The sequence below is a fragment of the Penicillium hordei genome (assembly GCF_028827395.1).
Source record: "Penicillium hordei strain IBT 12815 chromosome Unknown utg000006l_segment0_segment0, whole genome shotgun sequence".
Classification (NCBI taxonomy): domain Eukaryota; kingdom Fungi; phylum Ascomycota; class Eurotiomycetes; order Eurotiales; family Aspergillaceae; genus Penicillium; species Penicillium hordei.
In genome coordinates this window covers 3,244,427-3,266,354 of record NW_026623147.1, presented here as the reverse complement: position 1 = coordinate 3,266,354, position 21,928 = coordinate 3,244,427, and the positions used below count along the sequence as shown (strand labels likewise).

The 21,928-nt window shown below is 47.2% G+C and overlaps 8 protein-coding genes across 8 annotated transcripts; 4 read left to right on the top strand and 4 right to left on the bottom strand.

The window, feature by feature from the left end:
• Positions 1–246: 246 nt before the first annotated feature.
• N7537_011863 (uncharacterized protein) lies at positions 247–2,659 on the bottom strand (the record flags this gene model as incomplete). The annotated part of the gene is made up of 3 exons (XM_056902917.1): positions 247–619; positions 1,132–2,244; positions 2,316–2,659. 3 exons carry the CDS (start codon positions 2,657–2,659, stop codon positions 247–249), a joined length of 1,830 nt encoding a protein of 609 aa, XP_056748204.1.
• A 4,518-nt stretch (positions 2,660–7,177) lies between these two features.
• On the top strand, positions 7,178–7,733 carry N7537_011862 (uncharacterized protein; the record flags this gene model as incomplete). The annotated part of the gene is made up of 2 exons (XM_056902916.1): positions 7,178–7,290; positions 7,358–7,733. 2 exons carry the CDS (start codon positions 7,178–7,180, stop codon positions 7,731–7,733), a joined length of 489 nt encoding a protein of 162 aa, XP_056748203.1.
• A 269-nt stretch (positions 7,734–8,002) lies between these two features.
• On the bottom strand, positions 8,003–9,656 carry N7537_011861 (uncharacterized protein; the record flags this gene model as incomplete). Its single annotated transcript, XM_056902915.1, has 3 exons — positions 8,003–8,906; positions 8,975–9,198; positions 9,261–9,656. The coding sequence occupies 3 exons, from the start codon at positions 9,654–9,656 to the stop codon at positions 8,003–8,005; spliced, it is 1,524 nt and encodes a 507-aa protein (XP_056748202.1).
• Positions 9,657–10,775: 1,119 nt separating this feature from the next.
• On the top strand, positions 10,776–12,199 carry N7537_011860 (uncharacterized protein; the record flags this gene model as incomplete). Its single annotated transcript, XM_056902914.1, has 6 exons — positions 10,776–10,867; positions 10,921–10,987; positions 11,051–11,197; positions 11,250–11,311; positions 11,361–11,658; positions 11,720–12,199. The coding sequence occupies 6 exons, from the start codon at positions 10,776–10,778 to the stop codon at positions 12,197–12,199; spliced, it is 1,146 nt and encodes a 381-aa protein (XP_056748201.1).
• A 974-nt stretch (positions 12,200–13,173) lies between these two features.
• N7537_011859 (uncharacterized protein) lies at positions 13,174–14,653 on the top strand (the record flags this gene model as incomplete). Its single annotated transcript, XM_056902913.1, has 3 exons — positions 13,174–13,356; positions 13,415–13,739; positions 13,791–14,653. The coding sequence occupies 3 exons, from the start codon at positions 13,174–13,176 to the stop codon at positions 14,651–14,653; spliced, it is 1,371 nt and encodes a 456-aa protein (XP_056748200.1).
• Positions 14,654–15,150: 497 nt separating this feature from the next.
• N7537_011858 (uncharacterized protein) lies at positions 15,151–15,377 on the bottom strand (the record flags this gene model as incomplete). Its single annotated transcript, XM_056902912.1, has 2 exons — positions 15,151–15,299; positions 15,332–15,377. The coding sequence occupies 2 exons, from the start codon at positions 15,375–15,377 to the stop codon at positions 15,151–15,153; spliced, it is 195 nt and encodes a 64-aa protein (XP_056748199.1).
• Positions 15,378–16,595: 1,218 nt separating this feature from the next.
• On the top strand, positions 16,596–17,597 carry N7537_011857 (zinc-binding alcohol dehydrogenase family protein; the record flags this gene model as incomplete). The annotated part of the gene is made up of 1 exon (XM_056902911.1): positions 16,596–17,597. One exon carries the CDS (start codon positions 16,596–16,598, stop codon positions 17,595–17,597), a length of 1,002 nt encoding a protein of 333 aa, XP_056748198.1.
• A 907-nt stretch (positions 17,598–18,504) lies between these two features.
• N7537_011856 (Hsp70 family protein) lies at positions 18,505–20,252 on the bottom strand (the record flags this gene model as incomplete). The annotated part of the gene is made up of 7 exons (XM_056902910.1): positions 18,505–18,618; positions 18,670–18,772; positions 18,821–19,073; positions 19,142–19,208; positions 19,286–19,892; positions 19,953–20,190; positions 20,231–20,252. The coding sequence occupies 7 exons, from the start codon at positions 20,250–20,252 to the stop codon at positions 18,505–18,507; spliced, it is 1,404 nt and encodes a 467-aa protein (XP_056748197.1).
• Between the last annotated feature and the right edge of the window lie 1,676 nt (positions 20,253–21,928).

Sequence of the window (21,928 nt, the reverse complement as noted above, 5' to 3'; positions counted from 1 at the left end):
GCCGAGATTATTCACGGTCTGGAGTGTTGATATGAGTTATTTACACTATTGGTCCACATCTCTGCGCTGTGCTTGCCAAGACTCATAGTTCGGTATAGAGAGCGTTTGGCTATTCTTATTGCGAACCTTGCAAAACCAGCAGGGATCGTAAATCTAATCTACGGCGGAAAGGGAAAAAAGCTACATTATGACTGTCGACTACGGCTGGGATTGGATTCGGTGGCACCACGGTCAAACTTTTGTCTTTCAATTCTGTCGCGGCGGTCTCATGACTTGAAATCCCTTTTCTTTCTTCTTCTTAGGTGGTTTTAATATCTCTGCAGCCCTGACTGCCCACTCGCGCAGGGTGCTTCGACTTTCTTGGCTTTCTTCCGGCAGCACTTGCGAGATTGGTACTGGCGAGGCAAAGCCGTTGCCTGATTTCCCATAGAATAGATCGGACTCCCTCATGGAGTAGTCAACGTTGGGTCTGATAGGCACTTCCATAAACTCGTCAAACGAATCCTGGAATGAATTTGGCGGATGAGAATTACTGTATGGATTTTCAGCGGTTTCTTCATGCGAGTTATTGAGGGCAGATGATCGATTCGGTGGGTCTTTGTAGTGATGTCGTGGTTGCCTATAGAAGGTAGAGAAATCCGTAATGTGATATCTTTCGTGAGTTGGTGTTGAAGGGAAAGACCTCGTTGAATATTCAAGGGCATTGAAAGGCAAACTACATCTCCTTGAGGACTCCGAGCTACCGGAACCGGATAGTGTAGTGAAGTCCTTTTTCTGTCGATTTTCTCCCATCCTATTCAACGTAATCCCCATAGTTCGGTTCTCTGGACCAGAAGATGAAGACTGTCACAGCAAGTTAGGTTCCTCACCTGACGGTTGTATGTGATTGAATGACTTACCCCCGTGGTGTCTGACTTATTTCTTGGGTTGGATAGAGACCTTAGAACAATCCCAACGTTCCCTCGCAGAGCTTGAGTCAGCTGCCAAAGTGCAAAGAGAAGAAAACCGGAAACTATCATAATGCCATGTAAACATAGCATTATATAGCCGACCCATTGTTTAGTCGTTTCATTCGATGAACATGCGAAGGTGATACTCAGGCAAATGGTCAGAAGGCGGACAATAGCGCACCAAGCAGATATAGACAAAAAGAGCCTGCCACGGAGTGATATGCCCATATGCAGGAGAAGAATGATTTCAGTCCCCATCAGCAGGAGGACTTGCACCAAGCCCCAGTCTTGCAAACCACCAATCACAATTCCTTGTAATAGTGGTATTGCGGCTGGCAGATACTGCGACAGATACTGTCGAGGCTTCATTGAAGATCCGGCTGATCTGGCACCCTGGGAAAAGTCCGGAGACGAGCTATCGTTTAGCTCCTTTTGACGCTGAACGTGGCGAGTGATGAGAAAATTCGAATAAACAAGAACTGCGATCGACAATCCGACTAGAATGATGCGATAATTAGGCAGGTATCCAATGAGAATTAACTCGTAGGACAAGTAGGATAGCAGAGGAAGACTAGAGAACGACAGGGCCATGCCGATAATAATGCAACCTGCGTTCCATGTGACTGAAGTCAGGTGGAACCCCCCATTAAGTCGTGACATTATCAGACATAGGATCAAAGAAATGATAACGACAGCGAAGAGAAGAATTGAGAGGTTGATAAATGAATCAATCGTGATATCCGGCATCTGAGGAAAGCCAAGCGTTTGAGACATGTACTCAAGCCCGTAAGTCCCATTAGTGACATACATGCCATCTTCCACTCCAGGGTAAGTAAAACCATGGTTGATAGGGCCCATCCAATATAGAAGCGAAGACCAAGCCACTTGGCTAACTATCGGTTGATAGAATCCAGGGTACTTCAAAGTAAGCGAGCCAGCCAGAAAGATGAACTGCAGATACTGTAAATAGACAGCTAGATCGGAAATGACTTCCCACATTGGGCCCAGAATAGACCAGGCGGCCCTGCTTTCAATAAACGAAATCCATCTCAGTGCGTCATTTGCGTGTGTCTTCCATGAAGCGACGCCAACCAGGGCCATCACAACAGCAGGGAGATACGTGAATATCACAGAGGCTGCTGTGCCGATCTGCGGGGTGATCTTAGCTGCCACACAATCGAGCTGGGCACCATCTTGTGTCTTGAACCTAATCTCTGCAACGGCAGTTTGGAGCCGACGGGCATTTCCAAAAGAGTACAAGATCTCGTAATTTGAGAAAAGTGTGCCTTCCTGACTAAAGGGACACTTCAGCTGAGGGGACATAAGAGGTGAATTATTTTTGTCAGATGAATCGACAACACTTACGGTGTCAGGGTCTCAGTGATCGGCAGAGGGCACTCGCTGTGAAAGCTTTCCATTTGCCCAACTGGGATACCGAGCACATGGAAGCGAAAGGAAGTCTCAAGCAACGGTAGGTCGAGATTGCTACATGTGAAATATGTTGTGTTGTGGATCGCCAGTATCGACAATGAGAATATTGTCGGGCTCTCAAATTTACCACGGAGGCTGTCGATGCGGAATGGGGTATCCCGTGGGTCACGTAACTCAGACGAACCGCATTGAAACTTGCTAACCCATCCAGCTTCACAGGCTAGGATATTGAGAGTAAAGATGAGGACTAGCATCCAAGAACGTGATCTGAGTTGCATGGCGTACTGAGTTTCGGCAGCGCACCAGGACTAGTAGATAATCATAGGGGCATGGTCCCTTTTTTTTCAATGGTTGAGATTCCCAGGAGAAGGTTTTCCCGGTTTTCAGAAATCCATTGGCTAGTCGCCACAGGGCCAAGGCCAAGTGTCCAGGGGACGCGCTAGAAGTGCTAAGAGTCACGTGCTATAGAAAAGGCAGATGAGATTCTGTTAGGGTCGCATGGTTTTCATTGGGTAGTAATAATTACTAGCTAAATACAGAATGCATTACCTCAGCGCCAAGCAAGGGCTTGGCCCAGAGAAAACCCCTTAAAGTGCTTTAGTAGGAACAGGCACTCGCTACCAATGACTTGGCCGAGTGCCAAGAAATTATGGCCTGAGGCATCCAGCAAGTTGCTGCCTCGGGTACTGGGAGTAAGCAAACCCTGCAAACCTCTCGGGAGCATAATTAAACATAACCGGAAATTCATTATGCCCTGTACAACAATTTCACAGATGGAATGTAAGCTAAATGAATCTCGAAATTATATCAAATAGATTAATACCACAAAAAGCAACCAAATGGGACTTCGTCTGATTTACAGTATGCAAAGAAAAGGAGCTCCACTTCTGCCCTTGTAATCCCTCCAGTTGGTCATAGGAAGAAGTTCCCGAATCGTGTCTTGTATGCGGTCGCCAGACTTTCGACATGGACGACGACTTGTCGACAAGGTATTATGCTGAAGGGTAGATTTTACTGATCCATGGCTTCTACATGGATATATCCCACATTGGAGGTATTTCTCGAGAACGTAGAATTTAGCAGTATTTCCTGGAGACGGTTGAAACATGGCTTGTTTTAGACGGTAGTTGATGTACTCTTAGCCTTGCTTTCCCGACGTCCGTATGTACTCCAGTATACTTAGATCGCAGCAGGGCTTCTTCCCGGATATCGGTCCAAAAATTAGCTTGTCACCTCCGACCATAGTCGTTGCTCGTCTCTTAACTCTAGCAAAAACTTCACCTCTTCTCAAGATTACCGCGAGCGCCTAATACGCTTTCGCTAGGCTTCATTGCGACTATTACGAGATAGTTAGCGAGTATCGTAGTAGCTTAGTCAACCGCCCGTCTCTATCTAGATCTGGTCCCATTACCCCAATGGGACCCCAATGGGACTCATGGCACTCCCAGATGGTCCCACGCTAGCATATATTTGCCAAGGATTTCCTATTTCGGGTACATAAAGTAATCAGGTAAAACATTTAATTAACTACAGAAGAAATTTCTACATAATGTGTATAAGTCACGTTTTTCTATATGTTTGCACTGTTTACAGGCCCGGACTAGCATGTCACTCTCATCTCTTGGCACTCCCATGGGACTAATTGATGGGAGTTGGCAAGGTCTATACTTAGCTACGTATATTAGAGAGGAGAAGGAAGTATATAGAGGATGATATACAGTCTTGTTAATATATATATACTAGAATTAAATCAATATTTATTAAAATTTATCAAATTTAGAGTAAACGATATAATCGAAATACTCAAAAATTACTCAAAATTTCTATATTATTTATATAGTCACTAGAAAAGCATGACTCTACTTCAGAATTCCTATGATGGTGACGACTGTATGTGGAGTCCGGAACTGAACCTTTCATTCTCGTCAGAGATCATATTTGCGTGTATGTCAACAATCACTAATGAAGAAATTCACAGCAAACCATAATTATACAAACGTTAGCCATCTCGTGCGCCTTGCGAACAATCTGTGCCTCTCTCACAGTCTCAGCTCCACTCATGGGTGCTTCATCCAAACGCAGTTGGAGCAAAAAGCCTTCCACCAAGCCTTTGCTATGGACAAATCCATTGCTACTCCTAGTGGGCGACCCCCGCAACTGGCTTGGCAATTCAATCAATGCCCACTGCCACTGGATTTGAGTGACGAGCAACTCACATTGCCGAGAAATGATCTAGCCCTTGCTCTCAATCTACTGGATCCTGATGGTTGGAATATTGGGGAAAGGTCTTACTCAGTCAGCTATCTACGGGCACTATCATGCTTGGTCGCTACCGAGAAGAGATACCGGAACTCACAATTCGGTCTACGGTAGAGGTATTGGATAACAAGCAACTGTAAGTCGTGAGTATCCTCGAACAGCGGGTGGAATGCTAAATATAGAGTTAGAGATATTGTACAACGCTTACAAGCAACTTATAACGGATTACCTTCACGGCTGCGGTGCAATCCAAGCCACCATGTTCACCTAGCACCATTCGACTTTCTCAATACAATATTCCTGCATCTGGAATATCAAAAAAGTATTTTCCTGTTGTACCGACTATGACGGAGTGTACCCTTGAGCCAGAACAAAATATTGTTGTCCTCCGCCAAGGTGATTATCAATGTGATGATCATGATCTACACCAATCGGGACCGCTTCGGAGAGATGTTCCTCTTTTTCCTTGGGCGGTCATGTCTTATGGTGCTCCTGCTGCAGCCATTCTCGCCATGGAATTATTTCTTCGACCCCAGTGTCTTGCCCTCATGTTCGATATAACTGAGATCCATCCCCGATCGGAGATCATTCAGCAGCTCTGTGTTTTTACCAGTTGTTTGAACAGTATCCCCAAAACTGAAGGAAATCATGCTCCCTGCCGTCGAGTGGCAAATACTCTTCGCAACGTCCTTGATCAAGTTTTTGAATCACTAGCCAGGACAATGACAACCGCTAGCAGTGTTTCTTTCTACAACATCGCCAGCGACGGACGTTGACCCGGATATTGGACTAGATATCAACTGGCAAGCCTTTGCTACGGGTCCTTCCGACCAGACTACACCCAGTGGATAGATCACAGCGCCTGGATAGAGATCGCTGATCCTCTGGATTTCCAAATGCAGGATCTTGGGCTTAGAATCCCCTGTGATGCTTATGTACTTCAGCCAGTTCAAGTCCCTACAAAGTAATATATATGTCCCCGAGAGCGTTCCTTTTAGTCAACTCTAATTCTTTTGATTCTTCATAAAGGATTCCTGCTAAGAATTTCCAGACAGCCACCGAGGATGCTTAGGATTGAACATGGGCGTGCGCCACTTGATAGAACAGATGACCTGGTATTTAAGGAATTTGATCTAGCCATGCATCTCCAGGGCGGAATATGCCGTTTGCCCAGGCAAAGCATCGTGACCTGGCGAGTTCAGCCGCTAGGGGGCAAGATACCCCGCTTCAACCCGTGTACGAAATATAATAAAGACAAATTTTCTAACATTTCAATCATTTTCCACTAAGGAATTCCCAAAATGGCAACTCTCAAAGCCTTAGACAACCCCGATCTATATACGGTCGGGTGGATGGCAGGCCTAGTCATTAAGCGTGCAGCAGCAATTGTGATGTTTGATGAGCGTGGTTAGACCTCTACATAGCCCGTAAAGCCCATAGCCCAACCCAACCCAACCCACTAATGGTTGGGCTTTGGGCCCACCCTTCGAGCCCATCGGCCGGGCTATGGGCCCTCATTATTAACCAAACAATACAAATATGCCAATTTATCGCAGCTATATGATGAATGCATTTGTTTCCTATTGTTTGGGGGGTATTGAAATTACCACTAATTGATTTTATTTTATTTATAAGATATTAAGTAATAGATACTAGGAAAGTAATAACTACATAACTACTAGGAGGCCGAAAAATAAGAATTAAAATTGATTTTCTAAAGCTTTACTTTTTTATGAGAGGTACTTATTTTTATTAGGGGTTTACATAGTAAGTAGAGGTACTATAATTATTACTACAATTGACCATAGAAAGTGGTATTTATCCTCTATACAACATAGATAATATATATCTCTTTATACTAATACTTAGTAATTCCTTCTAGGTGCGAATTCATGGTCAAATTGGATCTATTTGGGGTTATTTCATATGAAATTTTGTATGAAATCTAGTATTATTATGCTAAAATCAGTATAAAATCTTAATTCCTACTTCTTACTATGATAATATAATAAAACTGAAGATATAGATTAGTACCTGCGTAAAATACAGTCATTAATCGTCTGCTTCGTGTATACTAAGACTATATTTGTGCAAGAAATGGGCTTTTGATGGGCTTTGATAGGCCCCCATTAATGGGCTGTGGGTTGGGCTGGGGGTCTGGGCCCATTGATGGGCTATACAGAGGTCTAAGCGTGATGATCAGCCGTGCACCTTCCTTTACTCAACACCCTGCGGATTCAAACCTATGCACTGGGGAAAGATGGGTAAGCATAACATTGTGATTGCCTCCCTTCCTGTTGGGTTGTATGGGACCGTATCTGCTGCAGCTACCGCAATGAGCATGCTTTCATACTTTCTGCAAAATTAGCCTGTTTGTTGGAATTGGTGGCGGCATTGCAAGACCTACAAAAGGTTGTGATATCCGGCTTGGCGATATCGTCGTAAACCAGCCGCAAGGAACCACCGGATGTATAATTCAATATCATCTGGGGAAACCTAGGTCCCATGACAAATATGAGTGGACAGGCTTTCTCACCATGCCTCAGCGAGTCGTTCTCAACGTAGGGAGCCTCCAAGCAGAATACGAACTAGAGGAATGGAAGGGGACACGAGCTACTGAGAGGAATGCAAAAACTTCAAAGGGGCCCCGGTAGGTATTCTTATCAAGGGTCCGAGAATGACCGACTCTTCAAAGCCCCCTACAATCATATCGATAGGCATGACAGCCGCACCCTCGATAAAGATGAGAGAGTCTTACGCGAGAAGCGGGACACGACTAACCCTGTCGCTCATTACGGAACTATCGCGTCTGGAAACTGTTTCGTGAAGGATGCTGTTACTCGCGATAGAATTTTAGAGGACCTTGACGGGGATTTTATCTACTTTGAGATGGAAGCGGCTGGCCTAATAAATCACTTCCCGTATCATACCATTCGCCGCATCTGTGATTATACCGATTCACACAAGAACGATCAGTGGCAGCGCTATACTTATATAGTTTCTGATGCCTACGGCAAAGTGCTCCTTAGATATATTCCGACTAACAGCCTCTACGAGTCACAACGGGCTATTGGTTTGCTTGAATCGAGTTAGTTAGCGGAAGATGGCTTTTATGGCAATGCACTACATGTCGCCTCCATTGGGAACCGTAGTGAAACCATGAAAATTATTGATGCAGCAAAAGAAGTGGCGAGCGCTCTCTGCTCAACCTTCTACGACTTTTCCATATTGTACGGGGGTGGAATTCACGGAAGTCTTCTCAAGTTAGAATAGCCCAGCCGAGATATTAGTGATGGTAGTGATTCGGAGCACTCTATTATATCTATTTTTAGATATCGAGACAGTCCATCGCATTGAAACAATTAACGATTGAACTTCTTTAGCTCCAGCCATCGCAGTCCCGGATATACTAGCATGGCCCACGACGAACCAACCCAGATACCGAGATCCGAGCCATTCTCGCCAACCATCTTGGCAATCGGACCAACGAAGTATATCTCGTCCATAGAAATAATGGAGCCAACCCAGCCGATCAAAAAGGCTGCCAGCGCAGCAAGACCAAGGGGTAATTTCGAGCGATCGCTCCAATCCGCCCAATCATAGCCTCTCGATGGGCGGAAGAGGAAATGTTCCTCCAGAGAAATTACAAGATAGATGCAAACCCAGTAGCCCATCAGAGCGAGCCAATTCTCAAAAATCTCGGATAGGCTATTCTGACCGGCTAAAGCACAGACAAAGTAGATGATGACGCCAACGCAGGTCCACACCCACCGGGGAACCTTGGCCGGGTAGCGACCCAGCATCTGGAAGCCTAAGGATGCGGAGTAAGTTCCCGCGACATTGTTCGCGATCTGACCCAGCGCAATTAGAACGCCTAGGAACTTGCCGAAGCCGCCCAGTCCGTTGTAGCCGGCGAGGATCAAAGAGCCGTTGGAGATGGCGTCGGCAGCTTTCCAGTCGGCATGGGTCGCCACGCCCGAGCCGAGGCCGACACCAATCAGGTTGGCAAAGGTTAGAGCTAGACCAACACCGAGGAAGGTCATGAGGAAGGTTTTCCACTTCTTCGTGTTGGGAGGGAAGTAGACATAGAAGTCTGCACCGGCCGGAGCCCAGGCGACTGATGAGGAGAGACACAGTGAGAAGAAGGAGAGGCGATTGCCGGCGATTGTTTGCGCCGAACCTGTAGATACAATTGAAGTGTCGAACTTGGGGCCAGCGCTACCGACAAGGACGAAGGCGGCGATGAGCTGAGGGACCCAGGCCCATCTGTCAACGGTTTCGGTTAGTATTTCGGCTCGGGCTAGACCAGGGAATGGTGAAGGGGAAATGCGTACCGTTCATATATATAGAATATCTTCATGCCGAACAGGACCACGACCCAGGTGACGATGACGACGATAACCACGCCTACAGACACGGTCATGTTGTTTCCCGCGACGGCGGAGAGGACTTGTCCACCGACAATACTGTCGACCATACCGTACCCCAGCATAATGACGATATTCAGCAGAGCGCATATCTTGCTGGGATAGTAACCCATGAAATACCGAGCCACGACCTGATTTGCATAAGTATATCAATATACCGGTTGGCACGTGCGCGATTGGCTCAAAATCATACCATAGTTCTGTTTCCACTGGCAGGGCCAAATGTTCCCATGTATGCAACACCAGCAGCGCCCAGCAGAGCGCCGAAAGTGGCACAAAGGGCGGAGTCGACAAAGCCCAACCCGTAGCTCGACGGACCGAGTATACCAACGGCCATGTTGTTCGCCGTGATGTTGACACTGAACCACATCAGAGCCATCTCCATATAGTCCGCCGAGGTTACTTTGGGCTTGCGCTCATCGAGCGGGACACGTTCGATACCGCGCGTCTCGAAGAAATTCAGCTGGCTCAGGCGGGCATTGAAGCGCTCGAACGCATTTTTCGGCGGGTGCAGTGTCGAGCTCGGCTGCGATTTAACTGGCGTCGAAAGCTGAGAGTTCTTCTCTTCGTCTCCCATAGGTTGATCCATGATGCTTGGATGAGAGCGGAAGTGAGTATGCAAACCAAAAGCCTGGGAGAACGCGACCAGGGGGGTCGGATAAAGGATTTGAAATAACCTTGATGGTGCCTGTAGAAGCGTAGAAAGAGAGTTTTGGCAGGAAGTGATCCCTGTCAACTCCGAGGGGAGTAAATAGGCGATGCTATTAGCCGGATGTAACAACAGCCGGAGATTGGGTGGATAGTGGGAGATGGTGTTATGGTTTGTACAATGGCATTATTATTCAGTAATTGCCGAGTACATCCCTCACCGCTCTTTTGATCATATTTTCACTGCACTAGTGATTGCAACCCGGACAAAGTTCAGTTTACGGAGTAGGAATTGAAGAGTTTGACAGAGAAAAAGTGGTGTGATGTGCAAATAATAACAAGTGACTGTCTTGTTACCTATGGAGGTCCGGAGTACGGAGTACTTCCGGCTAGACCCGTGGCTTGGCCCCCACCACTACCCATGCTTAGCAGCGCCACTAGGCTTGTGCTCTAGTTCACAAATGGCCATAGCTGGGGTCCACAGCCAATTTACGTTTTCCGCCCCTCCGAAATACAATTTTAGCACCCACATTTAATGTATTCTGTACCAAATTCGTATGTCTCATCCAAGGTTGACAATATCCGGCCGGAACCTTCGAAGGAATGCCGTAGATCTTATTCGTCGTCCCACGGAGCAAATACCTCTCTTCCCCACTCCAAACCTTCATCAGAGACGCCAAAACCAATGTACATGAGAGACCGGCCCCAATCCATTACTCAACTTGGAGGCCTAAGCTGAAACGCCCAGTCTGGAATGTTGCTGGGAATTAAACCACTAAACTCCGGAGCACCATCCGCGAATGTAGGCATACGATATCGAAACCTGCTCATTGGCCGCGTCACGCGACCAATCCTCCTCATTGGTGGCTTTGATTGTCGGCCCCCGGTAAGCACGAGGCAAATGCCGATATTGTTTGGTGGGTCGCAGTCACTAGATACAGGGCTCAAAAAAAAAAGAAAACCTGTTATATGGGGTTATTTAGTTTATTCACCACCCTTAACGCCTTAAGATTCCCATGTAGCTCGGTCAGGGGAGGGTCGCTACCCCATACTCACAACCATGTCCAACCAGGGTGGTGGTTCAGTACATGACTTGATTGTCGAGTCATGGATTATGTATGCCGTGGGAATCTTGTTCTTCATCGTGCGACTGTTAGTGCATTCTTCGGACTCGGTAGCTGAATTTACCACTGATTCGATCGCAGTTATGCTCGGTACAAGCGTCTGAAGTTCCACCTCCAAGTTGAGGATTATTTGATGTTTTTGGCAATCGTGCGGATCAACTATCTCCAGGTTTACCCCCCGCGATCGTATGAGGCTAACTGTCTCATGTAGATCTTCTACACTGCGTTTGTAGTCACGAATATCGAGATCACCAATTATGGGAGTACCTTGTACGAACCGGGTCAATTTGAGACATTCACTGCTCATGAAATCGAACAACGGGTCTTGGGCTCGAAGATCGAATTTGCCTCGGAGCATGTGAGCGGTCCTCCACAGGCTGCAAAGGACCCCTTCTAACTCACTTTTTCAGTGCCAAGTATGCACCATCTATTGCCTGAAGGCGTGCATGCTGTTGGTATATTTCCGAATTACGTGAGTTAAGACCAAGCAATTGATATACTCAAAAACTGATAAACTGTAGATCAAACCTCAAGCAACATCGATGGGTCAAGGTATCCGCCGTCTATACCGCCCTTGGATGGCTGGCCACCGAATTGACCTTGTTCTTGAACTGCCACCCGATATCCGGATACTGGACATTGCCGCCGCCTCAGCGCGAATGTGCCACATACTTCCACTTCGAGATTGTCCAGGCAGTCTTCAACATCAGCTCGGATATTGCAATTCTGCTGGTAGTTCTGCCGCTGCTGTTTCGAACGCGCATGCCGTGGCGGACTAAGCTTCCGGTTTTGGTGGTATTCTCCATGGGTATTGTGGTCGTAAGTTTGTCCATGTTTTCTCCTCCCACATTACCACCCGACAATGCTAATTGATGTCCAGATTCTCTGCGCCATCATTTCCAAAATATTCACCTTTCGCAACATTTACGACACAAGTTACCAATTCTGGTACCTGCGTGAAGCTTCAATCGGTGTCTGGGTAACCAATGCCCCTTTCGTATGGTCTTTGGCTCGCTCGACCCTCAGCTTCCTAAAGTCAACAACCAACCCGACGAAAACCACACCCCAGTATAATTTAAGTGGGCCTGGGACCTCTACCAGTCGGGTCCGGGCTGGGGCAGAAAGTCGAACATCTCGCGCACTAACCAGAATGTATGACATAGAACCTGTCGGTGAAAGTGAAGAGAGTATCATTGAGATGGATGGGAGGAATAAAGCCCCCTATATATCAAGTGGGTCGATCGACGACAGTGTACCATCGACCTCAGAATGGGGCGAATCGTCACACCGGAATGGCTCACCCGGGGAACATGACGGTCATATTTGGAAAACGACCGAAATTACTGTCGAGAAGAGCTAGATAATAGACTTTAATGATTTCGGGATGTTCCTTTTTTTTTTAGGGCTATGGTGACCTTTTGACAACATGTCTTCACCCTGAACTTATTACTAATATGTACGAGTAAAAGCACAGGCATTTAACCAAACAACCTTGTTTGAGCAACTAGATTCGGCTTGCACCGCAAGTTTCGCTTTTGCTTGTTCAGATGGGGAACAATTTGAAACCACTATAACTACCAGACACGAGACTTTCTTATGAAACGATTGAATAGAAACCACAACACCACTTTTCGTCTGGCTAGATTTCAAAGTACTCCTTTTACACTCTATCCGCGAGATACGGATCTAAGACTAATCCCCTAATGTGGATATAGTCTGGAAAAGAGGCCTCCCCTTGGTCTAGGTCCATACTCGCATTATGGTCAAGGTACCAAAGCTTGGAAATTCAGAGAGGAACAATTTAGAAAGACGAATTAATCCAATCTTTTCGCAACAATCCTTTCTACATTGTCGAGGTGTACAACGTTGGAGAGATTTCCCCCTCCTTTTGGACTAGCGTCTCCACTATGTTCGGTCCCTGCCAAGACGATCTAAACATCGGAGCCAAAACAAACCTGGGCGGATCCTTTCCTTCTTACGGAGTACACGGAGCACTCCAGGGCTGGTCGTGCTTTGGGAAGATCTTAGATCTCTGCTGATCACTTCCTATCTTGATGTTGAGGTAGAATGCAGATATTCTCGAAAATATGAATCGAAGCAACTTTGAATGAGCATGAGGCGCCTCTTTTATAGCCTGTGGACTTTGTTGCCGCTAAGAACCTTGACTAGACTAATTTAGCACCTGCGCCCGCGGATTCCTCCCTCGTCAAATTTTAAGCCCCGGGCTTGCCATGACTCAAAGCTTCGTTGTGTTTTTTTTTTTCGTTCTGTTTTGTCTTCAACCTCGACTTTACTCTCTTGCATCTGACCTTCATCCACCTCGCGTCTATGAACATGCGCAGTGGGTTGGCCTGCTTCCTCAGCTTGGCTGGTGTAGCCTTGACCAATGCTGCATTCGGTGTGGAGAAGAGACACGGCCCGGCGGTTCTCGCGGTACCAATGGTACGCGACACTGCACCTCAGCTCTCCAGGCGATCCAAGGGTGTCGACGTCAGTCTGAAGAATGAGGAAGTGAACGTACGTCCAATGCTGAGAATTAAATTGTATTGAGATACAGGCTAACCTCGCTTTCCAGTACGTATCATATGTCGCAAATGTGACTTTCGGCACCCCACCGCAGAATATCCTAGCATACTTCGACACATGGGGTAATGGCTGCTGGCTGTATAGCGTGGATAACTCCGATTGCGATCTCTACGTGGACCACGCTTCTTGTGGCGGATATGGCGCCTACAACCTTACTGCTTCAACCACCGCCAAAAGGCTTGATGATGAATTCGCATATGATGATTCTGGTGCAATGACAACTGGGGACTTCGTGACCGATGTTCTGAAAATTGGCGGTGTCAAGGTGGACACTATGAAGATGGGAATCATCACGGAGCCTATCATCACTGCTAGTACGTCTGTCTAAACCTATCCGGTATAATCACTAACATGGACGATTTCAGATACCTTGAGTCTTGGATACGGAAATGCATCTTCCATCTCCCTAACCCAGGCATTGGCCGACGCGGGTACCATTAACTCTCCGGCTTTCAGTCTTTGGGGCCAGACAGCTCTGTTCGGCGGCATTAACAAGGCCAGATACTATGGCCCGCTCTACACTTTCCCCATCGTGAAACGATCAGATCTTCCAAAAGCTCTCCGTGTCAATATGGATGGCATCTCAATCAACAAAACATCCGCGGCGTCTACGACGTTCCCACTAGACGCTGTCTTCGACACTGCGGTGAGTATGAGCTACGTGCCCAAGTCCGTCGCTCAGGCCCTGAATGCCCAAATTGGCAACACCTCTGTGCCGGATGAGCACGGACAAGTCAACTTCTCCTGCAGTGCAATGGGTGAGAACTCGACGATAGAGTTCAAGTTCGGGAAATTGGAATTCCAATTCTACCTCAGCCAGTTCGTTAGCCAACAAAGTGATATCGCGACGAATGATGGGTGGTATTCTGATGAGGAAACGTGTTATTTCACGATCTGTGAGAACGTTCACCTTCAATATGAGGGAAGCATCGTCTTGGGTTCCAATTTCATGAGCACAGTTTATGCAGTTTTTGATCTTGAGAACGATGAGATCTCATTGGCGAACCTCAACTGGTGGGAGCACAACCCGGACGATATTGTTGAGATTACGTCGGGCAAGAATGGTGTACCTGGGGCGAAGAGTGGTGCGTCTGAATCGAAGAGTGGTACATCTGGGGCGGAAAATGGTACTCCTGGGGCGACGAAGGCTTCAGCTGGTACGCACATCGAAAAGGGCCTGGGAATGATGGCTGTCCTGGTCGGTGCTGTGGTGATGCTGAATTTGTGAATTCAACATTGTTACTTGTAGTTAATATCCTTACCTTTCACGATTAATACGTTGTTCATGCCTTATAATTGTTTATATTTGTAGTACTAGTCTGGATCAAATGATGAATTGAGCTTTTATGCCACTGTGCCCCTCTCAGAGAGTAACAATATCTGAGGTCTCGACGAGCCTGGAATACTCAATTTCTGAGAAGTTACCAACCAAATACAGGTTTAGGTTGATAAACCAACTGACTCTTTGTTTATGACACCTCGCAAGCTCGGAGGTAGGAAGAGGAAAAAAGCATGAGCCGGATCCTAGACAACCATCAACGATGTGATCCTTTTACCATTCCGTGACTTCTCCAAACACCTGTTCGTCCACCTCCACCTCCTCAAATAGGTCCATGGCCGCTGGTCAAAGTTGCGCCAATCGGTCCTCCAGGGCTGGAGAGTAAGTTGACGACACTCTGGATGGGTTCGGTAAAATCATAAGTTAATAAGAGGCTGGTATCTCATCTAAGTCACCCGTGAGTCTCTGAGTATTTGAATACGCCTCTCCTCGTGCTCCTGGGCACGAAATCGTAGGATAATGAGTTCCTCTAGTTCCTCGTCACTGAGCGAGCGTATTGATTGGGCTTCTTCTGTCATTGTGTTGTCCTTTCGTTCTGTGTGAAACAGTGCTGGTTAGAACACTCACCCCACACCCCACATCCCGTGGATGACAGGAATGATATCGTATTCATTTTAACGCAGTGTTTCAGCCTTAGTGGTTTGGTACGGAAGATGAAGAAGAGGAATGAGTGACATGGGGACATGCATATAGTATTATTTTATAACGGGAACGAATAGGCTCATTGATTGGTTATTGCATTTACCGGTTGGATCCTGAATATACATTTAAAGCTCAATATATACATGCAGCTAGTGGGTATTCCGTGTGAATATATTTAATGGTGAAAGGAAAGTAAAAGCATCTATACTCCCAGCTAAAATACACAATGTGCATTGCAAAATGAGCTGTATCTCTTCAACAATGGAAGTGAAAGAGATTGCGAGGGTCATGTAAAAATACAAAGAAATTCAAATCCGCCTCACATGGCTTGGTATCGCTGTATCTGACTATCCAGTCCTCTATTCCTACATGTTATCGTGTAACATTATAAGGAACAAGTATGGATGAGTTTTGACTTACATTTCTTCCATGTTTATATGGGAAATACTTGTCTTCGATTCCCTCACGTTCGGCAGTGTTCGGGACTTGGACAGAATATCAATTATAGGTTCAGTATCAGAGGAGGTACATCTTCCAGTAGGAGATTATACCCGTGAAATTCTCCCTGCAAGTTGATACGGGGTCGGGCTTGAGGACGGACCACGAGCAAGACTGAAGGCGCGAGGCGGTCCCGGTCTTTCTAGCGGACCCAAGCACATCTTTGGCTTTCCAAATTGGGAAAGCAACCCTAGAGTCACTAATCGCCATAGTCTTTAATGGATCCGATATCCAATAAGAACAGATAGACTAGAACGCTAGACCGAAGTTGGAATAGCAACATCCCACCGGGAACTAAACCGCATTGTCTCCCCAAAACCCACAGCGGGGTCGCTATGAGTGGTGATTGGTGAATGATCAAAATTCCACCGGGAACGCCGAATCCGAACGTCGAGGCTATCTACGTACTTTGTAGGGGGATGTTGCTTACAAAGAAATTTAGAACGCGAGAGAGCTGTCGACATTGTCTTACCATACGGGCAGACTTTAGTGTCTTGAAAAGGTCATCTTCATAATCTCTGCTTGTAAACGCCGTTTGTTTTTGTCTTGACTGCGATTGCTATACTCGTTGCGTACCTCTTGCTATTACCTGTATCACGTCAGCAGACCAGGGTTACTACCACGTCATCAAACCACGGTTACTATCACTTCTATCGCTGACACAATTACCCCTCCTAGAGCCGTTGCAGCTATGTCCCTTGACACGATGCGCGCTATCGTGATGCACGAGATAGGTGGACCTGGAGTATTGAAGCTACAGACGCTCCCCAAACCAACTCCCACAGCGGGACAAGTGCGCATACGCGTCAAGTCTTTTGGGCTCAACCGATCGGAGGTATTTACGCGTCAGGGTCATTCACCTGGTGTGACATTCCCCCGTGTTCTGGGTATCGAGGCAGCTGGACTTGTCGACTGTGCAGCCCCGGACTCGGGCTTCGAAGCTGGCGAGGCCGTTGTCACTGCAATGGGCGGCATGGGCCGCGCCTTCGATGGCGGATATGCCGAATACACAGTAGTGCCAGCTACACAAGTGCGACGCGTCAATGTCACCACTGCCTTTGGCCCTGATCGGCCCGTGCCTTGGGACGTCTTGGGTGCTCTTCCTGAACTTATGCAGACGGCTTGGGGATCCTTGTTCACCAGTCTTGAGCTTGTTCCCAGCGACCGCTTGCTTATCCGAGGCGGAACTACCAGCGTGGGATTGGCTGCCGCGGCGCTTGCTCGATCACATGGAGTCTCTGTCACTGCGACAACGCGGAACCCAGCACGTGTAGAGTTCTTACGTGGCCTCGGTATCGACGACGTCATTATCGATGGTGGATCAATCTTGGCCGAGGTCCAGAAACGCGCCCCGTTCAGCAAAATCCTTGAACTGGTTGGGGTAAGCACGTTAAACGACTCTCTGCGATGTGTGGCCCCAGGTGGTACTGTCTGCATGACGGGTATCGCTGGCAATAAATGGACCTTTGACCAATTCAGTCCCATGGAATCGATACCGACGTCCGTTAAACTGACCACCTATGCGAGCACCACAGAGGCTGTACTGAAAACACCAATTGAGGAGATTGCTCGAGATCTGGCGGCGGGCAAGATACGGTTGCCGATCAAGACTTTTCCGTTGGAGGAAATTGTGGAGGCTCATCGGTTGATGGAAGAAGAGGGGGCATTGGCTAAGATTGTGATGATTGTTTAAGGTTGTTGGGCTCGGCTTCAACGTGGACTGTAGTATCTATCATATATGTAATCCAATACGCTTGGACAAAATATCTGTGCTCCATCCGCTTCTGTTTCGTAGTCTGTGAATTTTCGGCTGATCATAGTTTTATGTTTTTTCTTTGTTTATTGTGTTCAAGATTAGGGAATTGATATACGATGGTATCAACATAGCAGAGGTCATTGACCATATAGCCAAATTCTCTACTCATCGCAATACACGTTTCTAGTAGCTTGTTTCTAGTAGCTACCGTTTTTCATTTACGAGACTATCCGCCTAATATCTGCGGGATCTAAGACCTACCATCCTTCAACGGCAGCCACGGTGCATACACGGGGTGAAGGTTAAGGATGCTGGTTGGCCCTTGAGAATTGGCTTAGAAGACTTGATTAGAAAGAGAAAATCTCCCACAATCGGTCAATCGAGTACGCGGGCTTTCAGTTTCGATATTAAACCTTCACCCCCAAGGAAGACGGTGGTAAGTATTCCTCGATATAAGTCCTCTAGTAGTCGTGCCAGTTAGGACCTCCTTTTGCAACATCGTCCAACTAAAAGGACCTATAAGGATGCAGGTTAATGTAAGTATATATGTAAGAGCGCATGCCTTACTAATACACAAGTTTATCTGATTCCGCACCTTGCAAAACCATGATGTGCACACAAAAGCCCATCCTTCTTGCGATTGATTCTGGCCTTAGATTCCCAGTTCCATGCTATGCTCAACAGTTCTGGAAATATTTGGAAAGACACTGAGGTCATTGGACAGTTGCAGACTTTGAAGCATCCATGATAACCTTAAGTATGGCTCCACGACAGACGGCAGTGCGCCTTTTCGGCCGGGACTAGGATTAGTATAGTCCACAAACAGCTATTATAACAAGAAGGCTTACGCTCCATCGGCAACCGACTGATGAATATCGATTCCGCGATTGGAATATTTGGCCTCGAGGCACTCATATGTATGGGGGCTGGACCCAAGGCCTCCGGCAAGAAGGATCCCCTTAGTGTAGCATTAGCACCCTAGACCTGATAGCATAAAACCTCTGCTTACCGTCACATTGAGTCCTTTGTTGTGAGCCTGGCTAAGTTGGGTGTCGACTAACTTCAGGAGGCCTGGAACGGCCTTGGTGTGAAATGCCTTCCGAATGTCTGACCTGCGGTTTTGTTAATCGAACGCAACTAGTGTGTTGAATGAGGCCTACCCAGTAAAGTAGATATACCCCGGCTTGATATGGGCCTTGCGGGATACATCCATCTTAAGGTCAGGTAACATAACTCTTAGATAGTTATCGGGGCCGTTCCTTTCAGTATACCGTGGCTTGATACCGTACTCCCATTCCTTTGTTAGCATAGTCATGATATCCGCCCGCCTGAAGTGGGACCAGTTGCGGCCAACGCGATTCTTGCATTGTGATATGAAGGCTTCATCGATAGAGATGCCGCCACACAAACTGCCTAAGCACCGTTAGCATCTTGCCAGTTTGGGTATCTCTCTGAATGAACAAAGGATATCATTCGCTCACCGTCACTCTCGACTACCTCTTCTAATTGGAGTGGCTGATTGTCTGCAACTATGTAGGTGATAACGTCCTTGTAATTTCGTTAGGTGATTAGCTGGCGCCACCTTGTAAAGCACCTTCTACATCACAGCATCGAGTGCCACTTACTACGGTTCCACCTCCGGCATCGCAAACCACAAACACGTCCCCAGATTCGACATAGTCTCCGCGATCAACTAGTGCTGCCAGTCCGGCCGCCTCGGGCTCGGAGACAAAGGCCAGCGAAGTCTGACCGGCCGTGCGGTAGTCGAGGATGCCCGCCTTGCTGGCAGCCCTTTTCATAGCATTTCGGGCATAATCTTTCCACGTGGCGGGCACAGTGAGGACCACATGAAATGTTAGAGCCTCAATGCCGCGCTTAGCCCGTGCCTGGCGAATGGTCTCAAGGGTATGTTTCCAAATCGCGCGGAGGTAATCTGCAATGCAATCCTCGGTCGTGATCCCATTATCGCGCAGTGTCCTCTTGGTATGACTAAGCTCCATTGACTCTCCAACTTTGTCTTCTATGTCGCCCTCCCGTAGTAAAAGGAGTTTGAAGTATTGTAATGGTACCACATCGTTCGTGACCTGAAATCCCCATAGGATTTCTGAGTTCTCGTAAAACAGCCGAGTGGGCACTTTGGCCCGGTCACTGTCGCTCCCAGGCCATTTGGTGATGACATTGATACTCGCGTGCTGGAAGTCGGCCAGTGTCGCCCATGAAACACCTGAATATCTATCTCCGTCACCGGCTGTAAGTATTGGAACGTATGAGTGAGTTACACAGGTCACTCACGTCGTTCCAAAATCGATACCAATAATCAAGCCCTCATGCAAGCCCTTGATACGAGTTCTGTCATGGTTAGTCGTCGCATCGAGATTTGAGATCTTTGGTAACGGTTCTCGGTGTTCAATACGCCGTGAGGCACCTATTGTCTCTGGTGTAAGTTCTGGTCCCCAAAGCAGGGAAGTCAAGTCTTCCTTGCCTTTTAAGCTAGCAGTGTCAATCTTTGTGTTTGTGACATGATTCGGTACTTTTAAAAAGGAACCCAAGTTAGCACAAGAACACAGAACATCCCCTCTCCACCAAAACCATCACGGTATATCTCTGGTCAGTTGAAGTGTCCATCTGGTACTCGGTGAATGGGCTCTTGGTTTGTGACCTTGCTAGCTATCCACATCTGACTCAACGTTCGCTTGCACTTACTTGCCATGGGAGTCATTGTCAATACGTCCCATTTCGGGACCATGAGGAGTATCTCTTTAGCTGTCGCTGCGGCTACTGCAGCAGCATACTCCTGCCAGTGTTTGGGCTTATGTGAATCCGCATAATCACAAATGCCTCGTACCACAACACACCGAAACTCATTCATCAAGCCCGCAGCTTCCATCTCGAAGCACAGCACATTTCCACCAAACCTGGAGTTTATTTCATCACGAAATATTCCGTCTTTGACCACCTGATTGCCAGAGGCGATGAGACCGTAGTGGATTCGCATATCACGATATTTTCGTTGCAGAAGTTTGCTGCGATCACAACCTGCACAGTGGTTCTGACCTTCCCCTATATCTTGGATCGTGACATGCTGGAAATCTGCTGGAAACAGCATATCTTCCAGGTTCTCTCGTCGTGTGTACCTCGGTGCTAACATTGGCCACTTTCTTTCGACCTCTTCAAGGAACTTTGGGACTACCGACCCTTCCATCTCATGCTTCGCTTGAAGAGTGGAGAGCGCAGTCTTAAGAATAGTCGGCGGACTGTTCAGTGATCCTGTCTGTCTGAACCCAGTCCCTTGCTCAGTCTTGCCGAAATCCCACTGTACCACTCCGCCGAACCCGTTGCTAGGTGCGCTCACCACTACATCGCCTAGTCTGACAGAAGGAGGAACACCGCCTCCAATTCCAACCATAATCCCAAATTTAATACTTGGGAACGTAGAATTTAACCGCGTGGCCACAGATGCGGATGAGTTATTCCCCAGCTCTCCAAGCGGTAAACAGGCGATGACGACGTTGTGACTGCCAACACGACCGAGGGTATAATTATTGGAATCATGCGGAGGCTGTGGGAGGGGAGGATGCAATTGATCAAGCATGGCTTTCGCTGCCACGATCTCCTTGGGTAAAGCGCACACCCATCCGACCGTGTAGTTTTCATGGGTGAGCCTTTCATTCTCTTGACCTCTGTCCCCCATGATCCTTTGAGCCTGCCCAGACAGAGTCCGGCCTGGTGGTTGTCGTACACTCAAATTAATTCAGCAGGGCCTTCCGCATAATTCATCTACCCCAACCTGCATCAACAAATCAAATTTGGGATGGCTTACTCCCGACGTGGCTGGATGCGATTGGATATTAAAAGATTTCTTTGCTTTTTAGGGTGAGGCTAATGCTCGTCGCCCGAAAGCTATCTCAAGGCTGAGCCGCCCTGACCTCGGCGGCTGTGACAAGAGAAACAAAATCTCGAAGTGATAAGTGTTATACGCTGAAGACTTTGATTGATAACTTGATACAACAGCCAACGGACGTGTTACTCGAGTTCACCAGATGCCGATGTAGAAAGCACACTGACTCCATCCAAACCGGAATTACAGATAAAACTTCTACAAAGGGAGGGTAAAATAGTAGAAAGATATAGGGGAAAAGAGTGCACTACTGAAGAAGAGTATCTAGAGTAGGAAATACTACTAGGACTACTAGGCTCAGGGCATCTCAACAATCACCCCTCAAATCAATGGACAGACCGAGGTACGAAATATCAGCACCAAATTACTA